This window comes from Lathyrus oleraceus, unplaced genomic scaffold (assembly GCF_024323335.1).
Source record: "Lathyrus oleraceus cultivar Zhongwan6 unplaced genomic scaffold, CAAS_Psat_ZW6_1.0 chrUn0254, whole genome shotgun sequence".
Classification (NCBI taxonomy): Eukaryota; Viridiplantae; Streptophyta; class Magnoliopsida; order Fabales; family Fabaceae; genus Lathyrus; species Lathyrus oleraceus.
In genome coordinates, this window is record NW_026112645.1 from 35,539 (window position 1) to 56,569 (window position 21,031).

Here is a 21,031-nt window from a genome sequence, read left to right on the forward strand (position 1 = left end):
TAATAATTAAATTATTTTGAATTATATTTTTTAACAAATGTTAAGTAATAAATTAATTATTGAAAGTTTAGAGGAGTTACTAATATTAATGTATAAAACAAAAGTTTGGAATTAAAGGGGTTCGAACCCTCCCTTGGAAAATAACATTGTTAATCTAACCTACAGGGTTGCACTTTATTTTGTATCCCTAATTTTATATTAATTAGTCCTTTCTAATAGGAATGAAAAAAAATCCACAATTTGATTGGTTTTTCTTTAAGAATCATTGGAGTTGATCACAGTGGTCAAGCGTTGCATTCTGAAGCAACCTTGTTTAAGTTAACACAAGTAATAAATTAATATTAAAACTAACAATATTATGCTGCTTTTTTTCAATGTTTTTCTTTTAACAATTTATTTCCTTATAAATGATTTACATATTTATTTTATTTTATATTAATAATTTTATAAATGATTTTTTTTTTATAAATGTTAATTTTACTTTAACAATTTAATAATGATCTTTTACTTTAGTTATTATTATAGTTTAAATTTAATTAGATTTGTTTAATTATTTTATTTCGCACTAATATTGATTTAAATAATTTAAATTAATATTTTAAGTTAAAATAAAATTTAGTATAAATTAAATTTTAATATATGAGATAAAATTGTGGGATCCAATATGAGTTTTTTAAAGTTGCACCATTAGAAGGAAAATTAGATGAGTTACTTCGAGATGATGTGGTTTAATGAATCCCACAAAAAACTCAAAAATAGTTTGAATCCATTACAGATGCTCTAACTTTCGTTGCCCCTTCGGATTGAATTTCACTTTATTTTTTGATTTTTTTTATTAAAGAAAAACTTCTAGCTCCTTCAATATATCACAATCATAAAAATCTCATTCTCTTGTCACTCCTTTTTCTCTTTTAGTTTGATTATTGAGTCAGGAAATAAATAAGGGTCATTTGTGTTAGCAAGGGGTTTCTTGTTTTCATATGAATCTCGAATCTAGAAATTTATATGTCAGCAAGATGAATCTCTTTGAGGCTCGTTCTTATAATCTCTTTAAATCTAATGGTAATTGTTTTAGTAACATTTACCCATGTTCATTCAGATTCATCACAGGCACTCACAATTTGTCACTAGGTTTTGGTATTTAAAAGGTGAGATCAAGGAGGTTTAGGATTCTTGGTTGAGGAAGAATGCATATGGTTTCTGAATTTCTGGTATTGTGTTGCTGGGTGAATAATGTTGGTGCACAAGATGAAGAAGATGAAGATGAAAGAAAAGAGAAAAGAGAGAATAACAAACTTCCACTACTCTGCTAAAACGGTTACAGCAAAATGGTTGCACACATACTGCACTATAATACTCAGAGGATACAATTGTTGACAGCTACAGTACTATATACACACAAATAATAATGCCACATAAACAACATGCTAACCTACACTAGCTAGGTTAAGCTTAACAAAACAAATACTAATAATGCTGAAGATGAATTACTTCTAACACCATCCCTTAATTCATATTCAGCTAATCAAAATTAACAACAACAATTCCATTCCTCAAGTGGAAAAACTGATTAGTCTTGATCGCTTTCGTCAGAACATCTGCCAGCTGCTTCTGGGTGCTATAATGCATAATTTCTAGCACTCCATTATGAACTTGACTTCTCAGAAAATGATACTTAGTCTCAAAATGCTTGCTTCTCCCATGCAACACTGGTTTCTTAGAAAGATTGATTGCAGACTTATTATCAATCATCAACTTCAGAGGCTTGTTTACCTTGATCTTCATATCCTGCAGTAAATTCAAAAGCCAAATAGCTTGACATGCAACCACGACACCTACAATATCTTATGCTTCATAGGTTGACAAAGCACCAACTGACTGCTTCTTGGAATACCAAGCAATAGGAATTCCCAGATACTTAAACAAATATCCAGAAGTAATTCTTCTGTCAACTCCGTCTCCACATCAATCAGAGTCCGAGTAATACATCGGTTTTGACTTAACTTTTTCACCAGAAGAGAACAAAACTTCATACTTCAGAGTCCCCTTAATATACCTCAAAATCCTGACAACAACTTGGTAATGAGACCACTTCGGTTTACTCATAAACCAACTAACCATTCTAACTATATAGTAAATGTCAGGTTTGGTGTTGCACAAATACCTCAGAGAGTCAACCAACTGCTTAAAAGTTGTGGCATCTACATCATCACCTTTAGAATCAGAATCCAATTTGTGATTTTTTTTACGGTGTGACAACAACCTTACAATTTAGCAGGTCAAATCTTTTTAGAAGCTCAAGTTCATTTTTCATGGCCTTCAACCACACTTTCTTATTGAGCATTTCTTCAACACTGAGTGGTTCAAAGTCTACTAACATGGCACACTGGATGACTTCTCCTTCAGAGTCTATTTCAGTATCTTGCAACATATCAAACTCTACAAACTTTCTTGGGATGTTTATGATTCTTTATGATCTCTAAACTTGTTTAGAATCCCTTTCTGATTCTAGAACATTATCGGATGCTTGACCGCCCTCAGAAGTTGGACCACCTTCAAAGGCTCCACCTTCAGAAGCTCCACCTTCAAAGATTTGATTACCTCCAGATTCTGGATCATCATCAGAATCTGGATCAAAATCAGATTCACCTTCAGAATCAGACTCGCCTTCAGAGTCTTCTTCATCTTCATAGTCACTTTCAGAGTCTGACTCATCTTTATCTTTAGAGTCATCTTCTAACTCTGACTCATCTTTAGAACCCTCATATTCTAACTCTTCTTCAGAACCTTCATATTCTGACTCATATTCAAAATCAGACTCGACTTCAGATTCAGAGTCATCTTCTGACTCTGACTCATATTCAGAGTCTCCTTCAAAATCAGAAAACGTCAATCACACAGGTTCATCATCATCAGATTTATAAGCCATCAATAACACAGGTTCATCATCATAATCTCCTCTAGCTATGTTTTCTTCTTCTGACTCCCTTTCCTTGTTTGACTAACAGTCATTCGCAAAGACTACCATGTATTTTCTTGGCCTATAACAAAGACTAATTCTGGTCCTTCTTGACAAAAGAAGCTTTCAGAGCATGCCCTACCTCTCTCTCAGAGGTTCTTTTAGTCAGATGCAACTCTTGCACCTCTAGACTGATTTGCAGCTCTTCTATTCTCATGATGCTCAGATCCTTAGAATGTTCAATTGCTACAATAATGTAATCAAACCGAGGAGTAAGAGATCTAAGTACCTTCTCAATGATACTATCTTCAGAGAATGTTTCTCCACGCGATTTCATCCCATTTGTGATCATAATCACTCTAGAGATGTAGTTAGGTACCTTCTCATTGTTCTTAATACTGGGATTTTCATACTGCTTATGTAAATACTAAATCTTTACCTTCTTCACTGATGCATCACCACCGTAGCACCGTACCAGTATGTCCCACACAACCTTCATCGTTGTTAAATCAACTATTTTCTCAAACACGTTCACATCCACACACTGATGGATGTAGAACAACACCTTATGATCCATCTTCCTCAAATCACGCTGAGCATTTCTTTGCGTATATGCTGCATTTATCAGAAGTGCAACCAGAATGTAACAGTCATTGACGAGATTAAGAACATATTGAGCGTCAAACAACACACACATTTGAATCATCCAACGGTTTCGGTTCTAACCATCGAACACTAGAAGCTTGATACCCAGATTACCGTCTCTGTTCATCTTCAACCTTGTGCAAAATTCAGATCTCACAAAACACTAGTGTTTCCCAATCTTGAAGAATCAAGAAATGTGATTCTGTTACAATTCCAATCAAATTTTTAACGTTAACTCAAGAAACGAAATCAATCACACAACGCCTCACCGTTCAGTCGTATTTCCTCGTGTTTCCCTGTGGATCTGAACCGGAGCTCTAGATACCAATTATTGGTGCACAAAATAAAGAAGATGAAGATGAGAGAAGAGAGAATAATAAACTTTCACTACTATGCTAAAACGGTTACACACACGGCACTACAATACTTAGTGAATACAACTGTTGACAACTACAGTACTATATATACACAAATTATAATGCCACATAGACAATTTACTAATCTACACTAGAAAGGCTAAACTTAACAAAGCAAATACTACTAATACTGAAAATGAATTATTTCTAACAAATGAAAAGTGTTAGGTTATGAGCGTGAAGCACAAAAATTTGTTGTTCTTGATTGAGTATGGTCATTGGGGAAAATTTGGTTTTTGAGTTGGCGAATGGTTGTAATGATGAAGGAGATGAATGTAATAGGGATGAACGTGATTGTTAGAAAGGCGGCGAAGGTATGAATGTGTCTGAGATGGTGATATAGTGATTAAAGAGACACAATATATTTTGGGAGAAGAATATTCAATATTCAATAATTCAATTATTTTTTTTTATATATTAATATTGTTTTATAAATTAATATAATTTGAAAATATTAAATATTGAATGAATAAATGATTAATTAACTACTTATCATTAATGGTGCATTTGATTGGACATGAGAACTTCTTTTATATTTTGTCTGATGCAAAAACTTATTATAGGACATGACAAAATATATGACAAAGAAGATGACAAAAACATAAAAAAAATTTGCTCACTATAAATCACGGGACAACTTTTTGTCCCAAACACAAATTATCAAAAAATATTGAAATACAATTTTTAATATCTCTCTATTTAATATTTTGATTATAAATATAATATTAATATTTTATTTATTAATAAAAAATATTATAATAAAATTATATTGTTTTGTCTGATGTAAAGTAAAAAGAAATTCTCTCTTCGTTATTTTTCTTCTTCTCACTGTTTAGTATTTTATTTCATGAAAATCAATATTTGTATATCAATAAAAATATTATAGTAAAAATTCTATTATTTGGTACAAAGATATATTAAGCAAAATAGATAAAAGTTGTCCGGTATATCGATCATCAAACACAGTATAATATAAAAAATTGTCTTGTACTATTTTGTAGTGTCTAGTACTGCTATGTCCAATAATTCTTATTTTACAAAGAAATACATCCTAATATTATTAAATTTTATTTTATATATTAATAAAATAATTTATTCATCTAAATAATTAATTTACAACATTAATTAATTGTAATTTTTTTAATTTAATAATTTATATTATTGTTATTATATAATATTATAAAAGTAATTTTAACTTTTTAAATATATGACATTGAAAAAGGTTTTTGTCGTAGTGATATATAGGCTCTGCCATGTCAACTCCGCATCACAAGTTTAATTGTTAACTATATAATAGTGAGGGGGGCAATCAAAAGAAGAAATATGAAGAAAAAAAAGATTTTGTTTAAAGAAAATTAAAAAGTTATAAAAATTAAAATAGAGAAATTAATTTTAAAAAAACAATTAAAAATTAAAATAGTAGAATTAAAACTACATTTAACTCTTTAATTTATTAAATTCATCCGTGCAAGCATGGTTACAATCTTGTTTAAAATAAAAAAAAATGAGTAACTATCACATTCATCTTTTTATACAAATTGAAAGCATAAAATCAAATTCACAAACACTTTTCTTATAAAGTTAAGGGTTAAAAGAAATTTTACCCTAAGATTTATTTTCTTCTCTTTAATTTTTTTATAATCTACTTTTTATTATAATATATATTAAATGATGTGGCAGAAAAATAAACCACAACTCTTTCAAATTGCATTAGTACAAAGACAAATGTCACTCTAATGATTAGAATAACATTTTTTTTAATAATTATTTTATTATTGGATAGTCACATAATAAAAATTTAAATTATTATATTATAACAGTAAAAATACAATAATTAAAGAAAAAAACTAAAACTCGTCCAAATAAGGGATACAAATATCTTTAACTCTAAAATTAATTATAATTAAAGATCAAAATATTTTAAGAAACAAAAGTACAAAGATTATAACAACTATTTCCATAAATGTTTATAGAAGACCTCGACACAATGGACAAGTGTAAGTTGATGAGCGATTGATGCATTGTTGAATCCATGAGCCAATACAATTTTTATGAAAAACATGTGAGCATTTGGTACGAGCTAAATCTGATTTAATGCAAAACTCCTCCAAACAAATAGGACATTGTTCGGTTGAGTCAGAAAAAGGATAACAATTTTCTAATTTCTCCATCAAATCAACAACTTGTTGGGCTTGACCATAATCATCTTGATTTCTAAAATCTTCTTCCTCCTCTTCAATTGATGTTATGGCAGAAAGACGCACATTCAACTCTAATATATCACGATTTTCATAGTTGTGTGCAACTATTTGTCTAGCAAATTCTTCAAGATTTGGTAGAACCGTATATAATAAATCATCTGGTACAAAAGAAAATTCGGCGTATAAAACACCATTATGATCTCCTTCCAAACCATTACACAGAATTTCAATAGGAATCGCTACAACTTTTTTTATTGTAGTTGTAAAATCGGGCATAAAGGTTGTGGCATTGGATTGAGAAGGTACAATTGTGTGGCTGAACTCAAAATCAATGCAAAAACATTTTCTAAAAACATGAATGTTATGTGAAGATTCAATTCTTTCGCTAGGTAAATACGCTTCAAAGTTGAAGAAGGTTTCCATGACAAACTAGTGATGAAGATGAAGTGTTTTTGGACAAACTATTTAGAAGAAAGTAGAATATAAGCTACAAGTTCTTTTGGGTTTAAGATTTTGGTTCAATCTATTTGATATGAATTGTTTCTATATATAAGGCTAGAGCTTGAGTTTTTATATCTATAACATTGATTTGATTTAACGATCTAATCATTTAAATTTTTATATCTTACTTAGATTTATTGTTTAAGAAAATCTTGTTTTGATTTACTTGGTAAAAACCGTACTTATATATATATGGCAAAAGTTAGGTTTCATTATTTAAATTCTTATATTATTTCGATACTAATAGAATAAATATTTTTCTATTTAATTAAGTATTAAATATTAGATATGTATCTAAAGAGATTGGATAAGGGAAGAAACAAACTAATAATTCAGTTAGAATTTTGTCTTTTAAATTTAAATCTTTATTAAAAACTCTCTTTGTTTGCTAAAGATCCTCCCAAACAATTTTATGAAATTATAGAAAAAAAACCAATTGCAATTTTTTCACCATAAAAAATTCCTTTAGAAATATTTACTCAAAAGAAGAAAAAATTAATTACGAAATTTGTTCTTACTTTTTGAAGATGTTCCTTACTTTATGGAAAACATGGTCCTAATTTCAATTATTTTTATATTACCTTCAACAACAAAAAATCTAATTCACACTATTATATTATATGACACCTTTATTGCCTTAAAAAAATAAAACAGTTATATTTTCAAATATTTTGTTTAGATGTATATTTTTAACTTTAATCTCAAACTTTAATTTATCAATCAAATAATATTTAGATAACTATTAGTAACATTTATACATTACTATTATTTTATTTATAATTAAATATTTTATTTATAAATTTAGAAATAAATATTAAACCAAAGGATAATACTATAACATTATTATTATTTTATTAAAACCAAATTAATAACCTATAATAATTTTCATTGAAATTTATAATATAAATAGTGCAGAAACTCTGCATTATTGGAATTATATATATATATATATATATATATATATATATATATATATATATATATATATATATATATATATATATATATATATATATATATATATTTGAATATTTAATTTATTTCTCTCTTATATTAAATAAGTGTGTGCATGAGCACATATGTAAGTATATTTGAAATTAGGTGAACGGAATAGCTCAAATGATATGATAATAGATAGTTGAATTAAATAAGTGTTAATGGTTGATTTGAAGTTCAATTCTTGACGATAAGGTTTATATATATTTACGTATTAATGTAAGGAAGTCGTTGATATTTATAAATCAACAATTTTTAAAAAAATATATTTGAAACGAATCAAATTAAATTAAAAAAAAGTTAATTTTTAAATAAAAATAATATATGATAACAAATTTATGAATAAAAAATATTTTTCTTTAATTTTTAAAGATCATTTATTTTTTAATATATTTACATTAGTACAATTCAAATGGACACTAGATTACGAGCTTTGAAGCTCGTCTCACCAAATTCCATGACTGGAGAGATGTTATTCAAATACCTTGTAGTCTTAGTATAAGAGTAAGTGTTGTCCTCGTGAGAGAGGTAGACAACAACCATAATAAAGTAAAACCTCACCTATATAGATATAGTGCAAAAGCCCAATAGAAACTTATTGGATGAATAAATCCTAGTGTTTTTTGTTTTTAAAAAATGTTTTGGGCCGATCAGAAGAAGCCTAGAAAATCCAAGACAGTCACGACGGTGTGACATGCAATTTAGTAAAGGTCTCAGACCCTAAAGAACCTTCCAGATAACAGCCATTCGATTACTCGAGGAGCAAGAAAGTGTAAACCTTCCATTCCCTTTTCGCCCAATTTTAATTGAGAAAATTATTATTAGCTGAAGACAAATAATCGAACAATATGACATAAGCCAATCATTGGATTATTCAAGGAGCAGGAAAGTGTAAACCTCTCATTCCCTTTTCATTCAAGTTTGATTAAAATATTTTATTCGGATGACGAGAGATCGAGCAATATATCGTAAGCCAATCATTCAATCATTTGAGGAGCAGGAAAGTGTAAAAGCCTCATTCCCTTTTCAACTGGTTTTTATCAAGAACAAGTTTTACACACTTCGGATAAACAGAGAAGAAAAACTCGATGTTGATCGAGGGTTTGTCGTGTTACTATAAAAAACGATTTGTGAAATGGTTAATATTGTTTTGACTTAGTTTTGAAAATGGTTTGAAGATATTTGAATAGATGGTAAAAGATGATTGAAGAATAAATGAAAGTGAAAATAGTGACAAAAGGTTGCAAATTGCATCACAATTGGTGCAAATTCTAGCATGATGATGTGAACTCTAGTACAAGGTGTAACTTAAAGGCACAAAGTAAATCGAATCGAAAATGTACAAAGCACGCAAAATGATACAAGCGCATACATAATATTTACAACACACATTCATTGTAATTAAATCAAAAGAGTAAAGTAAAATGAAATGTGCACATATCAAAATCATGACGCGAAGACGTGAATCAATGTCGTGTAATGCGAAGATGTATAAAGCTACCAAAAGTAGGATTTAAGTTCGATTTAAACGTAACGAAGTTGGATCGTTATATCTCAACACAAATTGAATTACAAATTTCTAACACACAATGCGCTCATCGCAAATAAAATTAAAATATAACATTGTGAAAAAACAAGTTGCATGTCGAAGCACTAATTGGTAAAAAGTTCGGATTACCGCTATGCTAAACCAACAGAAGCGTATACGAAATTGAATCGAAATATAACAACAACCAACTTGAAAATACCGCACGCAAACCAAGAAAACTCCAATAAAATTCTAACCCTTAACGATGATCATCACAATCGAAATAAAAATACAGTTTAAAATAAACATAAAAAACAATATAATCCACCATACAATGTAATAAGAAAGAGCTACATGGGCTTAAACCAAGTGTTAGAGACAAGCCCAAAAACAACAATATTTTTTTACTTACATCAATAAAAAAAATTCAGATAATAAAAATATCTTACTAGTTAAAGTAAATAATAAAAATAATAATAAAATAGAACAAAAGAAAGTCTTAAGGCACATATACATCAATGCAAATGCAAGCACAAACTAATTCAAACTTCAGGAAGAAAAATGTGTGCTCTAACATGAACAAGAGCACTGTTCGTCATTTCTAAACGTGCTATAATATGAACAAGAGCATTGTTCATCATCTATCATAAAACGCAAATGCATAACAAAAGCAATAGATATATCAAAGCATCAGAATACAATGGTGTAGATAAGTATATCTTCAGATTGGTAAACAATTGTGAAGTGGCTAAAGATGTTTGGGACATTCTCAAAACCACTCATGAAGGCACCTCTAGAGTGAAGATGTCTAGACTGCAACTGCTCACTACCAAGTTTGAAAATTTAAGGATGAAAGAAGATGAAAATATTCATGAATTTCATATGAATATCCTTGAAATTGCTAATGCCTCAGGAGTCCTGGGTGAGAAGATGTTAGATGAAAAATTAGTGAGGAAAATACTCAGGTCACTCCCTAAGAGATTTGCCATGAAAGTGACAGCCATAGAAGAGTCTCAAGACATTTTCAGTATGAGAGTTGATGAGCTAATTGGATCCCTTCAAAAATTTGAGATGGGAATGTGTGATGGATCTGAAAAAAAAGTCAAAAGCATAGCATTCAAGTCAAACACTAAGGAGGAAAGGGAGGAAGGTGGTCCAGATATTGTAAAGATCTGGCAGATGATGTAGCAATGTTGGGAAGACAGTTCAACAAGCTTGTGAAAAAGAAGGATGTAAGATCTAAGGCTAATGTCAAGAACATCGCATCTAACATCAGTAAATCCAATAATATTGGAAGAAGAACAAGGTCAGATGAAAAGCCCAAAGAAGAAAAAGGAGTCTAGTGCCATGAATGTGATGGGTATTGACACATTAGAACTGAATGTGGGACCTACCTCAAGAAACAGAAGAGGAGTCTTGCTGCCACTTGGTTAGATGAAAGTGAAACAGAAGAGTCTGTAAATCTTGTGACTGCCTTGACTGGAAGATGGGGTTCTGATGAAGACTCAAGTGATGATGAAGTAACCTTTGAAGAGTTGGCCACTACCTACAGAGTGTTGTGTCACAAAAGTGCAAAACTTTGTAGACAAGTTGAATGCCAGAAGAAAGTGATAGCACAGCTGGAGAACGAAAAGGTAGAACACTTGGAAACCATCTCTAAGTTAAAAACTGAAGTTGTGTTACTGAGTGTCAAACTATATGAGAGTCAACAAGTTGACAGCCAGAAGAAAGTGATAACACAGCTGGAGAATGAGAAGGCAGAACATGTGGAAACCATCTCCAAGTTAAAAACTGAAGCTATGTTCTTGAATTCTAAACTAGAAGAGATGACCAAGTATGTAAGAATGTTAAATAATGGATCTGACTCCTTAGACAAGATTCTCCAAACTGGACAAATAACAGGAGACAAATCTGGAATTGGGTATAATGAATCTAAGCCTGAGTGCAATTACACTGGTTGCAAACCTAAATCCAAACCTAAGTGCAGCCATATTAAAAGCAAACCTGAGATGTCGCATCATATGTCACAACATCAGAAGGGAAGACAGCAGAAAGGGAAACACCAAAGATGGAGATGCCACTACTGTGGAAAATTTGGCCACCTGAAGCCCTTCTGCTATAAGTTGTATGGTTATCCTAGCCCTGCTCATCATCAGACTCACTATCAACCAAGACCCAAACATCACAGGCTTGTCAACCAGAAGCAATGGGTTCCTAAGACTAATGTTACAAGTCTAATAGCTCACACTTCCTTCAGAGTTTCAGCCAAAGAAGATTGGTATTTTGACAGTGGGTGCTCCAGACATATGACTGGAAACAAAGACCTGCTAACTGGCCCTCATCCTCATGCCATGAGTTATGTAACCTTTGGTGATGGAGCAAAGGGTGAGATCAATGGGATTGGTAAGCTTGATTGCCCAAGAATTCCTGACCTTGACAATGTCCTACTTGTTAAGGGCTTGACTTCAAATCTAATAAGCATCAGTCAACTATCTGACCAAGGTCTAAATGTTAACTTCACTAAGACTGAATGTCTGATTACTAACAAAGAAAGTGAAGTGATCATGAAAGGAGTCAGGACCATAGACAACGGTTACATATGGAGCTCTCAAATTGGTTATTCCTCAAAGTGTACCTTAGTCAAAGAAGAAGAAGTGAAGACATGGCATAAATGTTTGAGCCATCTGCATCTTAAAGAGATGATTATATCTGCTAGAAGAACTCCCAAATTGAAGATTGATGAAAGAAAAGTTTGTGAGAAATGTCAGACAAGGATGTCACACCAGAAACTCAGACATGACCTCACTAAATATCGAGATATGATTGGTTCATTATTATATTTGATGGTAAGTTGTTCAGACATAATGTTTAATATTTGTCTTTGTGCGTGGTTTCAAGCAAATCCGAAGGAATCACATCTTGCCTATGTGAAGAGAATCATGGAGTACCTCAAAGGAATAACAAACGTTGGCTTATGGTATCCTAAAGGTAGTGTATGGGATTTAATTGGTTATTCTGACTCAGATTATACAGATTGTAAAATAGACCGGAAAAGCACAAGCGACATATGTCATATCCTAGGAAACACTCTCGTATCGTGGTCCTCCAAAAAGAAAGCATGTGTGGCTCTTAGTACAACTGATGCAAAATATACTGCTGCAAGAAGTTATTGTGAACAAATCCTTTGGTTAAAACAACAACTTTGCGACTATGGCGTGAACCTTGGATGCATTCGGTTGAAATGTGATAATACAAGTGCAATCAACATAACAAAAAATCTAGCCATGCACTCAAGGACCAAACATATAGACATTCAACATCATTTCTGACGAGATCATGTGCTTAAGGGTGATATTGAAGCGACATTCATGGATACACATAACCAATTGGCAGATATTTTCACAAAGATCATGTGCACTTTCAAATAATTATAAAACATTTCATGTGCAAAGTTCTATGGTAACAAGAATTATGTCTCAATCAACAATGTCAAAATATCCTTGGAGCTTGGAAGATTGATCACTTCATTGAGGTGCAAGTTGCAATTTGTTCATGTGTTTACCATAATGCTCAGTAACATCTTTAACAAATAATCATGATGCATAAAATAATTTTTGATATCAAATGGTTTTGCATCTCAATTATTTTAAAGGAATTTTTCACTTCTGCATCAGGTGTAACCTGTTACACTATGTTGTTAACCGGTTACACAGATGAAATTTTAACTATTTTTCAAAATGAAATCAGGTGTTGTAAGAACAAAAATAGTTCTACAACAGATTCCAAGATTTTGATGATAACAAAGGATGAAACCAAAAATGGCACTCTAACGAAAAGTTCTAAAGTGTGCAGGACTCTAAACAAGAAGAAAGGAATCTGATCACGTCATCAGATACAGAATCAAATCAGATACAAATTATCAGAATATCAGAAGCATCTGAAGAAGAAGCGCGCTCTAGAAGCTCTGACTCTGAGCAACGGTATATTAGAATTCCAAAAGTTCTCAACGTCATCTGAAGACAACATCAGAATTCTAAGGGATCAGAACTATCAGAAGCTCTGAAGCCATATCTCAAGATCTCAGATTAAGAGAGTAACGCAGACTCTGATAATGCATTTCCTTATCCAGAAAGAGTAACGGCAACTTCAACTTCAAATGGAAAGAAACTATATTTGGAAAGAAGTTATTCAAGGAGACAAACTTGTTCTGGCAAGAAACAACGAAGTTATGGCATTAAACTCTCATCAAGACTAAATATCTGCCATTACTACCAACGATTGTTTTTCACCTCTATATTGTCGCATTACGCGAAAAACCGGCGGGAAAACAAGAACAACAGAGCCGCCACCGTGCGTTATTTATCCCAAAAGAGGGAAAGGAAACGCTCAGAGTAAACCTGGGAAAAGCGTGGTCTCGCGACCAAAGAGAATGGGATCGGGAGTCGGTTATGCGAAGGGAAGGTATTAGCACCCCTACGCATCCGTCGTACTCGACGGGATCCACGCACAATAGGAAGGGAAAATGGTTGCTAAAACACTGCTCATGAACACACACTGGCTGGAAGAGACACAAGAAACAAACAAGACAGACTCGGCAGGATATCGTATCCTGGGCCTACTTAGTCTATCAGGCATAGACATCAGAGTCTAAGTAGTTCGGACTAGGGAAACGACACATGCTCGCTAGGATGTCGCATCCTATGCATACGTATCTCCTTTGGACGAAGGAGAATCAGAGCATTCGTAGCTCGGCTAACACGCACACAAACAAACACAGGCAAGGGCAAACGTGGAGCCCGAATGCCAATCACTGGGCTTACATCAGCATCCGAACCAAAAACACACACAAGGAGGCAAACGAGGAGCCTGAATGACAATCACTGGGCTTACATCAGCATCCGAACCAAAACACACACTGGAACCCGAACGCCACTCGATGGACTTACATCAGCTTCCAAGCACACAACAAGACACAGGAAGAAGAAGGGTCTCGATTGCAACTAGGGCAAGAGAAAGGGGAGGTCTCAATCGCAGCGAGGGCGAGAGAAAATAATGTCTCAATCGCAACGAGGGCGAGAGAAGAGAATTAGTGTTAGTTGTTAGTCAAACTCGACAAGACATCGCATCTCGTGCCTACGTATCTCATCTGAACATGAGAATCAGAGTTGCCGTAGTTCGGCTAAACTATTCCTGTTGGTTTGTGTTTTTTAAGTGGACGACGTCACTATGCAATCTACCGGATGCTCGACCTTTGGAGACTTACTCACCTGTAGTAGAAGGAGTGGACGTATCCTTACGAGGGGATAATGTTTGTTTGTGTTTTAGGAAAGCTCAAGCAAGAAAGGAAGTCCTATACGAAGGAACCGTGCTACCTTAATTGACATGCAAACGAGACTACGCGGAGTCTAGCAAACCTAGGGGATACAATCACACCACACAAACATATACAGCATGAAATAAACACACCAACACGGGGCTCAAACATCAGGGCTAGGCTTTAGTCGAGGGGTCATATCAACCTCAACAAACAAGCCTCTGTATCGGGGTCAGGTTAGCTCTTAACCTTGCCATTGAGGGGCTAAGGTGAAGCTAGATGAAAGGTGATGAGGGGTGTGCCTCATTGCTTCTATCTCAAGTCAGAGAGAGCATCAGACAAGGGAGCGTGGGTCCAGAATGGGGGGACCCTTCTACGCTCAGGACATAGACTCGACTGTACAATGTACAAGATCTTGGGCTTGGATCTCAATGCTACAACCATGTAATGGGAGCAAGGAGAAGACTCACTGAATAGTGGGGGATAGATTGCTTATCCCTACCTTCCACCAATTGCCTCAAATGAGGACTTTTCCTGCTTGGGACAAATATAAACATACACAAGCATTGCCTCTTAAGGAGGACTTCAGACAGTTTTGCCCGGCCCGGTAACAGCCGGGTCTCCAGACTACATGAAGAAGAAGGTTCTATACCTCAATGCCAATTGCTTATAAGCAAAGCAATGCAAAGCAAGTTCTTAAGAGAACTGAGCAACTAAGTGTACCTGTACAAAAGTCAAACAGAATCAGCATCCCATTCATAATCAGACAACAACAATAAGAATCAATAATGTACAATCAAACAACAATGCGCAAGGCGCAAGGCTCAAAGCTCAAATGCTATGCATCCTACAAAACAGCCACATTAGTTTACAAGTATCAAGCAAAACATCCCAAATGTGAAACAATATCCTTAAGCCTTAACTCCTTAACCTGAAAAGCCACAATCACATTCAAATGTAAGTAACATGACCACTAGGACTAGCCTAGGGTCAAAAAGATGAAAAAATCTTAAAACAGCAACCAATTAATGATCAAAGTCAAGCTATTTCAATTACAAAGGGATCCCAATTGGTCCCATATCCAAACTATGTACACATTTTATTCTACACACAATGTAAGGCAAAGTGAACAATGTTAAACCACATATGAGCAATCAGCAAGATCACATCACAAAAAATACCAAAACAGCATGGAAAATTCCACAAAAATTATATCCTAAACAGAGGACATTCAACAAGCTACATGTCAATTTTTAAGCCATTTGGACTAATGGAACTATGGGAATTAATTCAACATGTCTAAGCATGCAAAAACACAATCAAATGAAGCTACAAAATATACATTAACTTCAATCAAATGGTAAACAGTGACATTACATGGGAAATTAGTAGGACCAAAGCCAAATGAAAGCTACACATGTCAGGAACTATTCTACCAAATTTCATGGTCATATCATTCATCATGCTCATTCTATGCACAAAATAAGGCAAATTAGTTCAAAGGAAGCCCTAAGCCTACAAACAGAATTATTGCATTCAAATCCACATCAACACAATCCCAAAAATTCTCAAACAATTTACATCTAAACAGGACCTAATCCAGTTATGGCACACCAAATTTCAGCTTAATTGGGCAAATGGAACCATGTCAATAAAAATCAACAAAAACAGGCACAAGTATAGGCTCCAAATCACAACCTCAACACATGCTTCCACTTCAAAAATTCATAACTCAATGAAAACAAAAAAGAAATGGATGAGACCAAAACAGGGAGGTCCTAACATGTGTCTTCTACAAGCATATCAAATTTCATGATCATACAGTACCATATGAGCATTTCACAACGAATCTACCAACCTATGTCACACAAGCTTGCAAATTCAATCATCAGAAATGAAAAATCATGATCAATTAGAAAACACAATGAACAATTCCACAAAAATTCACAAAGGATCCTAACATGTTAATGAGCATCCATGCCAAATTTCAATCAATTCTAACAAGGATAGGTCATGCTAAAAAATCCAACAAGTTGGCATCATGAGGTGTGACACAAATTGTCACACCTGAGTTCAAAAATTCATAACTCCATGGCCAGGTATCAAAAACTCAAGAAATTTATATGGAAATAAGCATCATCTAGTCAACAATCAACACAAAAATTTTCAGCCATTTATCTTGCAATATGAGAATTTCATGATGGAATTAGTACAAGGTGTCAAAATATACACATATGGAAGAAACCCTAGGTCAAATGAAAAATATTCCATGCACAACTTTGACCAATAGGTCAAAAATCATCTACACTCAATGACAAAGTCAACAAAATAATTTTCATAATTTTCTGATTTTTCTATATTTTTCTATGAATTTTCTAAGGTGTTAGGTATTATTTACAATTTTTTGGAATTAATTGAAATTAATTAAATTAAGTCACAGTGGCATTTTGGTAATTCTTTGCGCGGGGGCGGTAAACTTGGAAATTGAATTTTCAAACCAGTTTTCAGATCAAACGCATAATATCATCATCTCCTCAACACGAAATTTCCAGAATTTTAACATTGGCTCAAGAACATCAAATTCACAAATCTTAACCAAAATGCACGAGACTATAACCATTCGAACCGTTACAACACATAGATCATGAATCTCCGCTCCAATCATCCTAACAACTCCTAAATCGTGCGAATCGATGAACTTAGGGTTCTAGATCTAAACTTCGAGTCACGATTTCTACGCCTACGATCGATCATTTTTGATTCTAAGAGCAGCACGATAACCTACATACTATAGCCTTTCTCACGCACACAATTATTCCACAAACCGTGACGATCGATTTTCGACGATACCTGGTATGCAGTAGTGGATTCGATGGAATTTGCGCGCGATTTCCAGAAACAGCAACAGTACCAGCTCGTGTAAGGATAATGTGAAGCTCCGTTTTGCTCAATCGTGCTCCTAGTTCTTGCAATTCGAAATCACCATGAATGGACCTTGATTGTACAGTGGCGTATGGCACGGTTATGGTGGCTTTCTTGCACAAACAGATGGAGTACTTGCCAATAGGAGATCAATGCAAAAAAGAAGAATGCAAATTGATCAAGTTTCGAAGGAGTTTGGAGGATTTTTGTGTTTGTGGATTCTTGAAGGTTCTTGGAGAAGATTTGTGATTTTGATCTGAAAATTTGGTGAATCAGAATTCTGTTATGTTTAGGGAGAGATTAAGCTTATATATGTTAGCTTAATCATGATTAATCAATGTAATTAATCAAATTGGCACTTTAAGCAAATTGCATTTTCCACTCAAATGGCCAAAACACCCTTTCTTCAAAACAGTCCAAATAGCAGCTCAATTTTTTGTTCCAACAAGTCCAAAATACCATATGTGATGTGTAGAAACAAGTTTCATTTCAGTTGGATGCCTATTTTGCAATTTCACCATTTGATAGAAAAAGGTCCAATTTTCACACTTCCATTTTTCAAACCACATCTCAATTTACAAAGCCTAGCCATGAAATGAGGATTCAAACACACTCCAAATGCCATTCCTGAGGTGTTACAAAAAGTCCCATCTCAAAATTCCAAATATTTTGACATTTGGACGATTTTGCTCCTGATCCAATTTAACAGTCCAGTTGAAAAGTGACTTTTTGCATTGGCCCTTTTTGGAAAAATCCAATGATGCACCCTTGAAGTACATGTCAAATGGAGTTTGTGCATATAAAGAACTTGCAATTTGGACAAACCATGTGGTAGTTATGGCCTCCTGATTACGGGTCTTTTCTGAAATTCACTGAGCCATATTTTGCAAACCACACATGGGATTTTTGAGTTCTTGGACTTTTTGGAATGGTGAGAACAAGATCTTCAACTTTCATGTTGGACAAAATTCCATTTGAAGCTTGTATGATGAAGTTATTTTGAGGGGAAAAACTTTCCATTTTGGGCAGCTGAGATTACAGGTCCACTTGCCATTTTGGGAAACTGTCTGCCTGAGCTCAATTCCTTCAACCTTGGTCTTTGAAATGCCAAATGAAGTTTATATAGACATGAATGAGACATATTCAACCAATTCCAATCATCAAATCACTGATTAAATGTACAGTTGACCACAGTTGACTTTTATTGACTTTTGGTTGACTGAACAATGACTGGTGACTTCTGAGCATCCAATCTTTGGCCAAACCACTTCAAAATGATCCTTGGACCATATGAGCTTGAAAAATCAACCCTAGGGCTTTGTCTCAATGAAAATGGCACTTGCTTGCTTGATTGACTGATTCTCCTAATCAGTTTGTCCTGATTCATCAACTGAGCTTGCACTTGGGCAAATGGACAATGCAATGTTATGCAGTGGCCTATGTTATGTTATGACCTAATATGAAATGAATGTACACAATGGTAGGGTGCAAATTTGAGGTGCTACATATATAAAGAACGACGAACCTCATTGAGAGATACACCTGAACGCACATAATTACTCTACTCTCTCTCTAATCTTTCACGAGCTTTTGCTCATAACGTGAAACCTCTTATCTGCTCTAATTGTTGTAATACTTGCTTTATCCTAGAAGCACTCTAGATTACAAATTCTGTTTTTATCTCAATTGTTTTAATTCCTCAAGTGACTCTGCGCAGTCTGTATACTTGAGAGGACTAAGAGATCCTTCTCTTAGACGTTGGTTGTAATAATCTTTCAAGATTAGTGGATTAAGTCCTTGTTGAAGGCGAAATCACCTTGGCCGGGTGGACTGGAGTAGCTTTGTGTTATAAGCGAACCAGTATAAAATCCTGTGTGATTTTATTTTTGCAAAAACGCTTATTTTCCAAAACAATTCAAACCCCCTTTCTTGTTTTTCTCACCTTCAATTGGTATCAGAGCTTCGACTCTGTTATTGATTTTCCAATCAAACACTTAACCGTGTAGAGAGATCCAGAACGAGAAAAACTATGGCCCAAACAAACGAAAGAGACAGTTACAATGTTAAGCCTCCTGTCTTTGATGGAGAGAAATTCGATTACTGGAAAGATAGAATTGAAAGTTTCTTTCTAGGCTATGACGCTGATCTCTGGGACATTGTCACAGATGGATACACACCTCCTGTAACTAATTCTGGAGTTGAAGTTCCCAGAAGTAAGATGACAGATGATCAGAAGCGCGTATTCAAGAATCATCACAAAGCCAGAACGATACTTCTCAATGCCATATCCTATAATGAGTATGAAAAAATCACCAACAGGGAAACAGCTAAAGATATACTTGATTCTCTGAAGATGACTCATGAAGGAAACTCTCAGGTCAAAGAAACAAAGGCTCTAGCTCTAATCCAGAAGTATGAAGCCTTCAAAATGGAGGATGACGAAGCCATAGAGGTAATGTTCTCTAGATTCCAAACTCTTATTGCAGGTCTCAAAGTTCTAGACAAAGGATACACAACTGCAGACCACGTCAAAAAGATAGTCAGAAGCTTGCCAAAGAAGTGGAGACCCATGGTCACTGCTCTGAAGCTGTCAAAGGATCTGAACAACATCAGTCTTGAAGAGCTTGTCAGTTCCCTTAGAAGCCATGAGATAGAACTAGAGGAAGATGAGCCTCAGAAGAAGAACAAGTCTGTAGCGTTAAAGTCCAGATCGGAAAGACGCAAATCTGACAGAAACAAAGCATTCTAGGCCGAAACAGAAGATGCGAATGACTCTGAACAGGAAGATTCTGATGATGAAGAAGAATTGTCCCTCCTGACCAGAAGAGTTAAACAACTCTGGAAAAAGAGGAACAACAACTTCAGAAGACCAAGACCCAGAGGGGATCGATCAGAATCAACCTCAAAAGGTAAAACTAACAAAGATGTTACTTGTTATGAATGTAAAGAAATAGGTCACTACAGGAATGAATGCCCCAAGCTAAAGAAAGACAGCTCCAGAAAAGAAAGCTTCAAGAAAAATTCCCTCAGAACCAAGAAGGGATTAATGGCTACCTGGGATGATAGTGAATCTGACTCATCAGAATCTGACGCTGATGAACAGGCCAATGTGGCGTTCATGGCCACCACATCCAGGAACAACTCAGATGAAGAATCTGAATCATAAGAGGTATTCACTGAACTCTCTCGATCTGATTTAGAATCATGCTTGTCTGAAACTCTTAACTCATATCAGAAACTAAAACAAAAATTTAAAGCAATAAAAGGTTGTCTTGAAGAAAAATTTGAAGAATGTGGCAAACTTGAGATGACAATTCTAGAACTCAAAGATGAAAACAAAGTTTTAACATCACTAAAAGATGCAGCAAAGAAAAATTGCTTAAAACTAGAAGAAGCGTTATCTCAAGCTCCACAAACTTCAAATACGATAATTTATAAATACGAAAAAGCCTTTCAAAAGTTTCTGAAAAATGGGATAGGAAGGAGTGTAATGGCATCCATGATTTATGGAGTCAGTCAGAACAATAGAAAAGGAATTGGGTATGATCC

The 21,031-nt window shown here is 34.1% G+C and overlaps 1 protein-coding gene across 1 annotated transcript; it reads right to left on the minus strand.

Moving 5' to 3' along the window:
• Positions 1-2,479: 2,479 nt before the first annotated feature.
• On the minus strand, positions 2,480-6,644 carry LOC127113039 (uncharacterized). The gene is made up of 2 exons (XM_051046444.1): positions 5,999-6,644; positions 2,480-2,871 (listed from the first exon to the last, which is right to left on the minus strand). The coding sequence occupies exons 1-2, from the start codon at positions 6,642-6,644 to the stop codon at positions 2,480-2,482; spliced, it is 1,038 nt and encodes a 345-aa protein (XP_050902401.1).
• Positions 6,645-21,031: the final 14,387 nt, after the last annotated feature.

What these genes read in the sequence shown, in the direction of transcription:
- LOC127113039 (XM_051046444.1), bottom strand. Translation starts at nt 6,644, where the DNA reads ATGGAAACCTTCTTCAACTTTGAAGCGTATTTACCTAGCGAAAGAATT. An exon ending in CACTTGTCCATTGTGTCGAG is followed by an intron (nt 2,872 to 5,998) that starts GTCTTCTATAAA and finishes CTGATTTTGAAG; the next exon opens with GAGACTCTGAATATGAGTCA.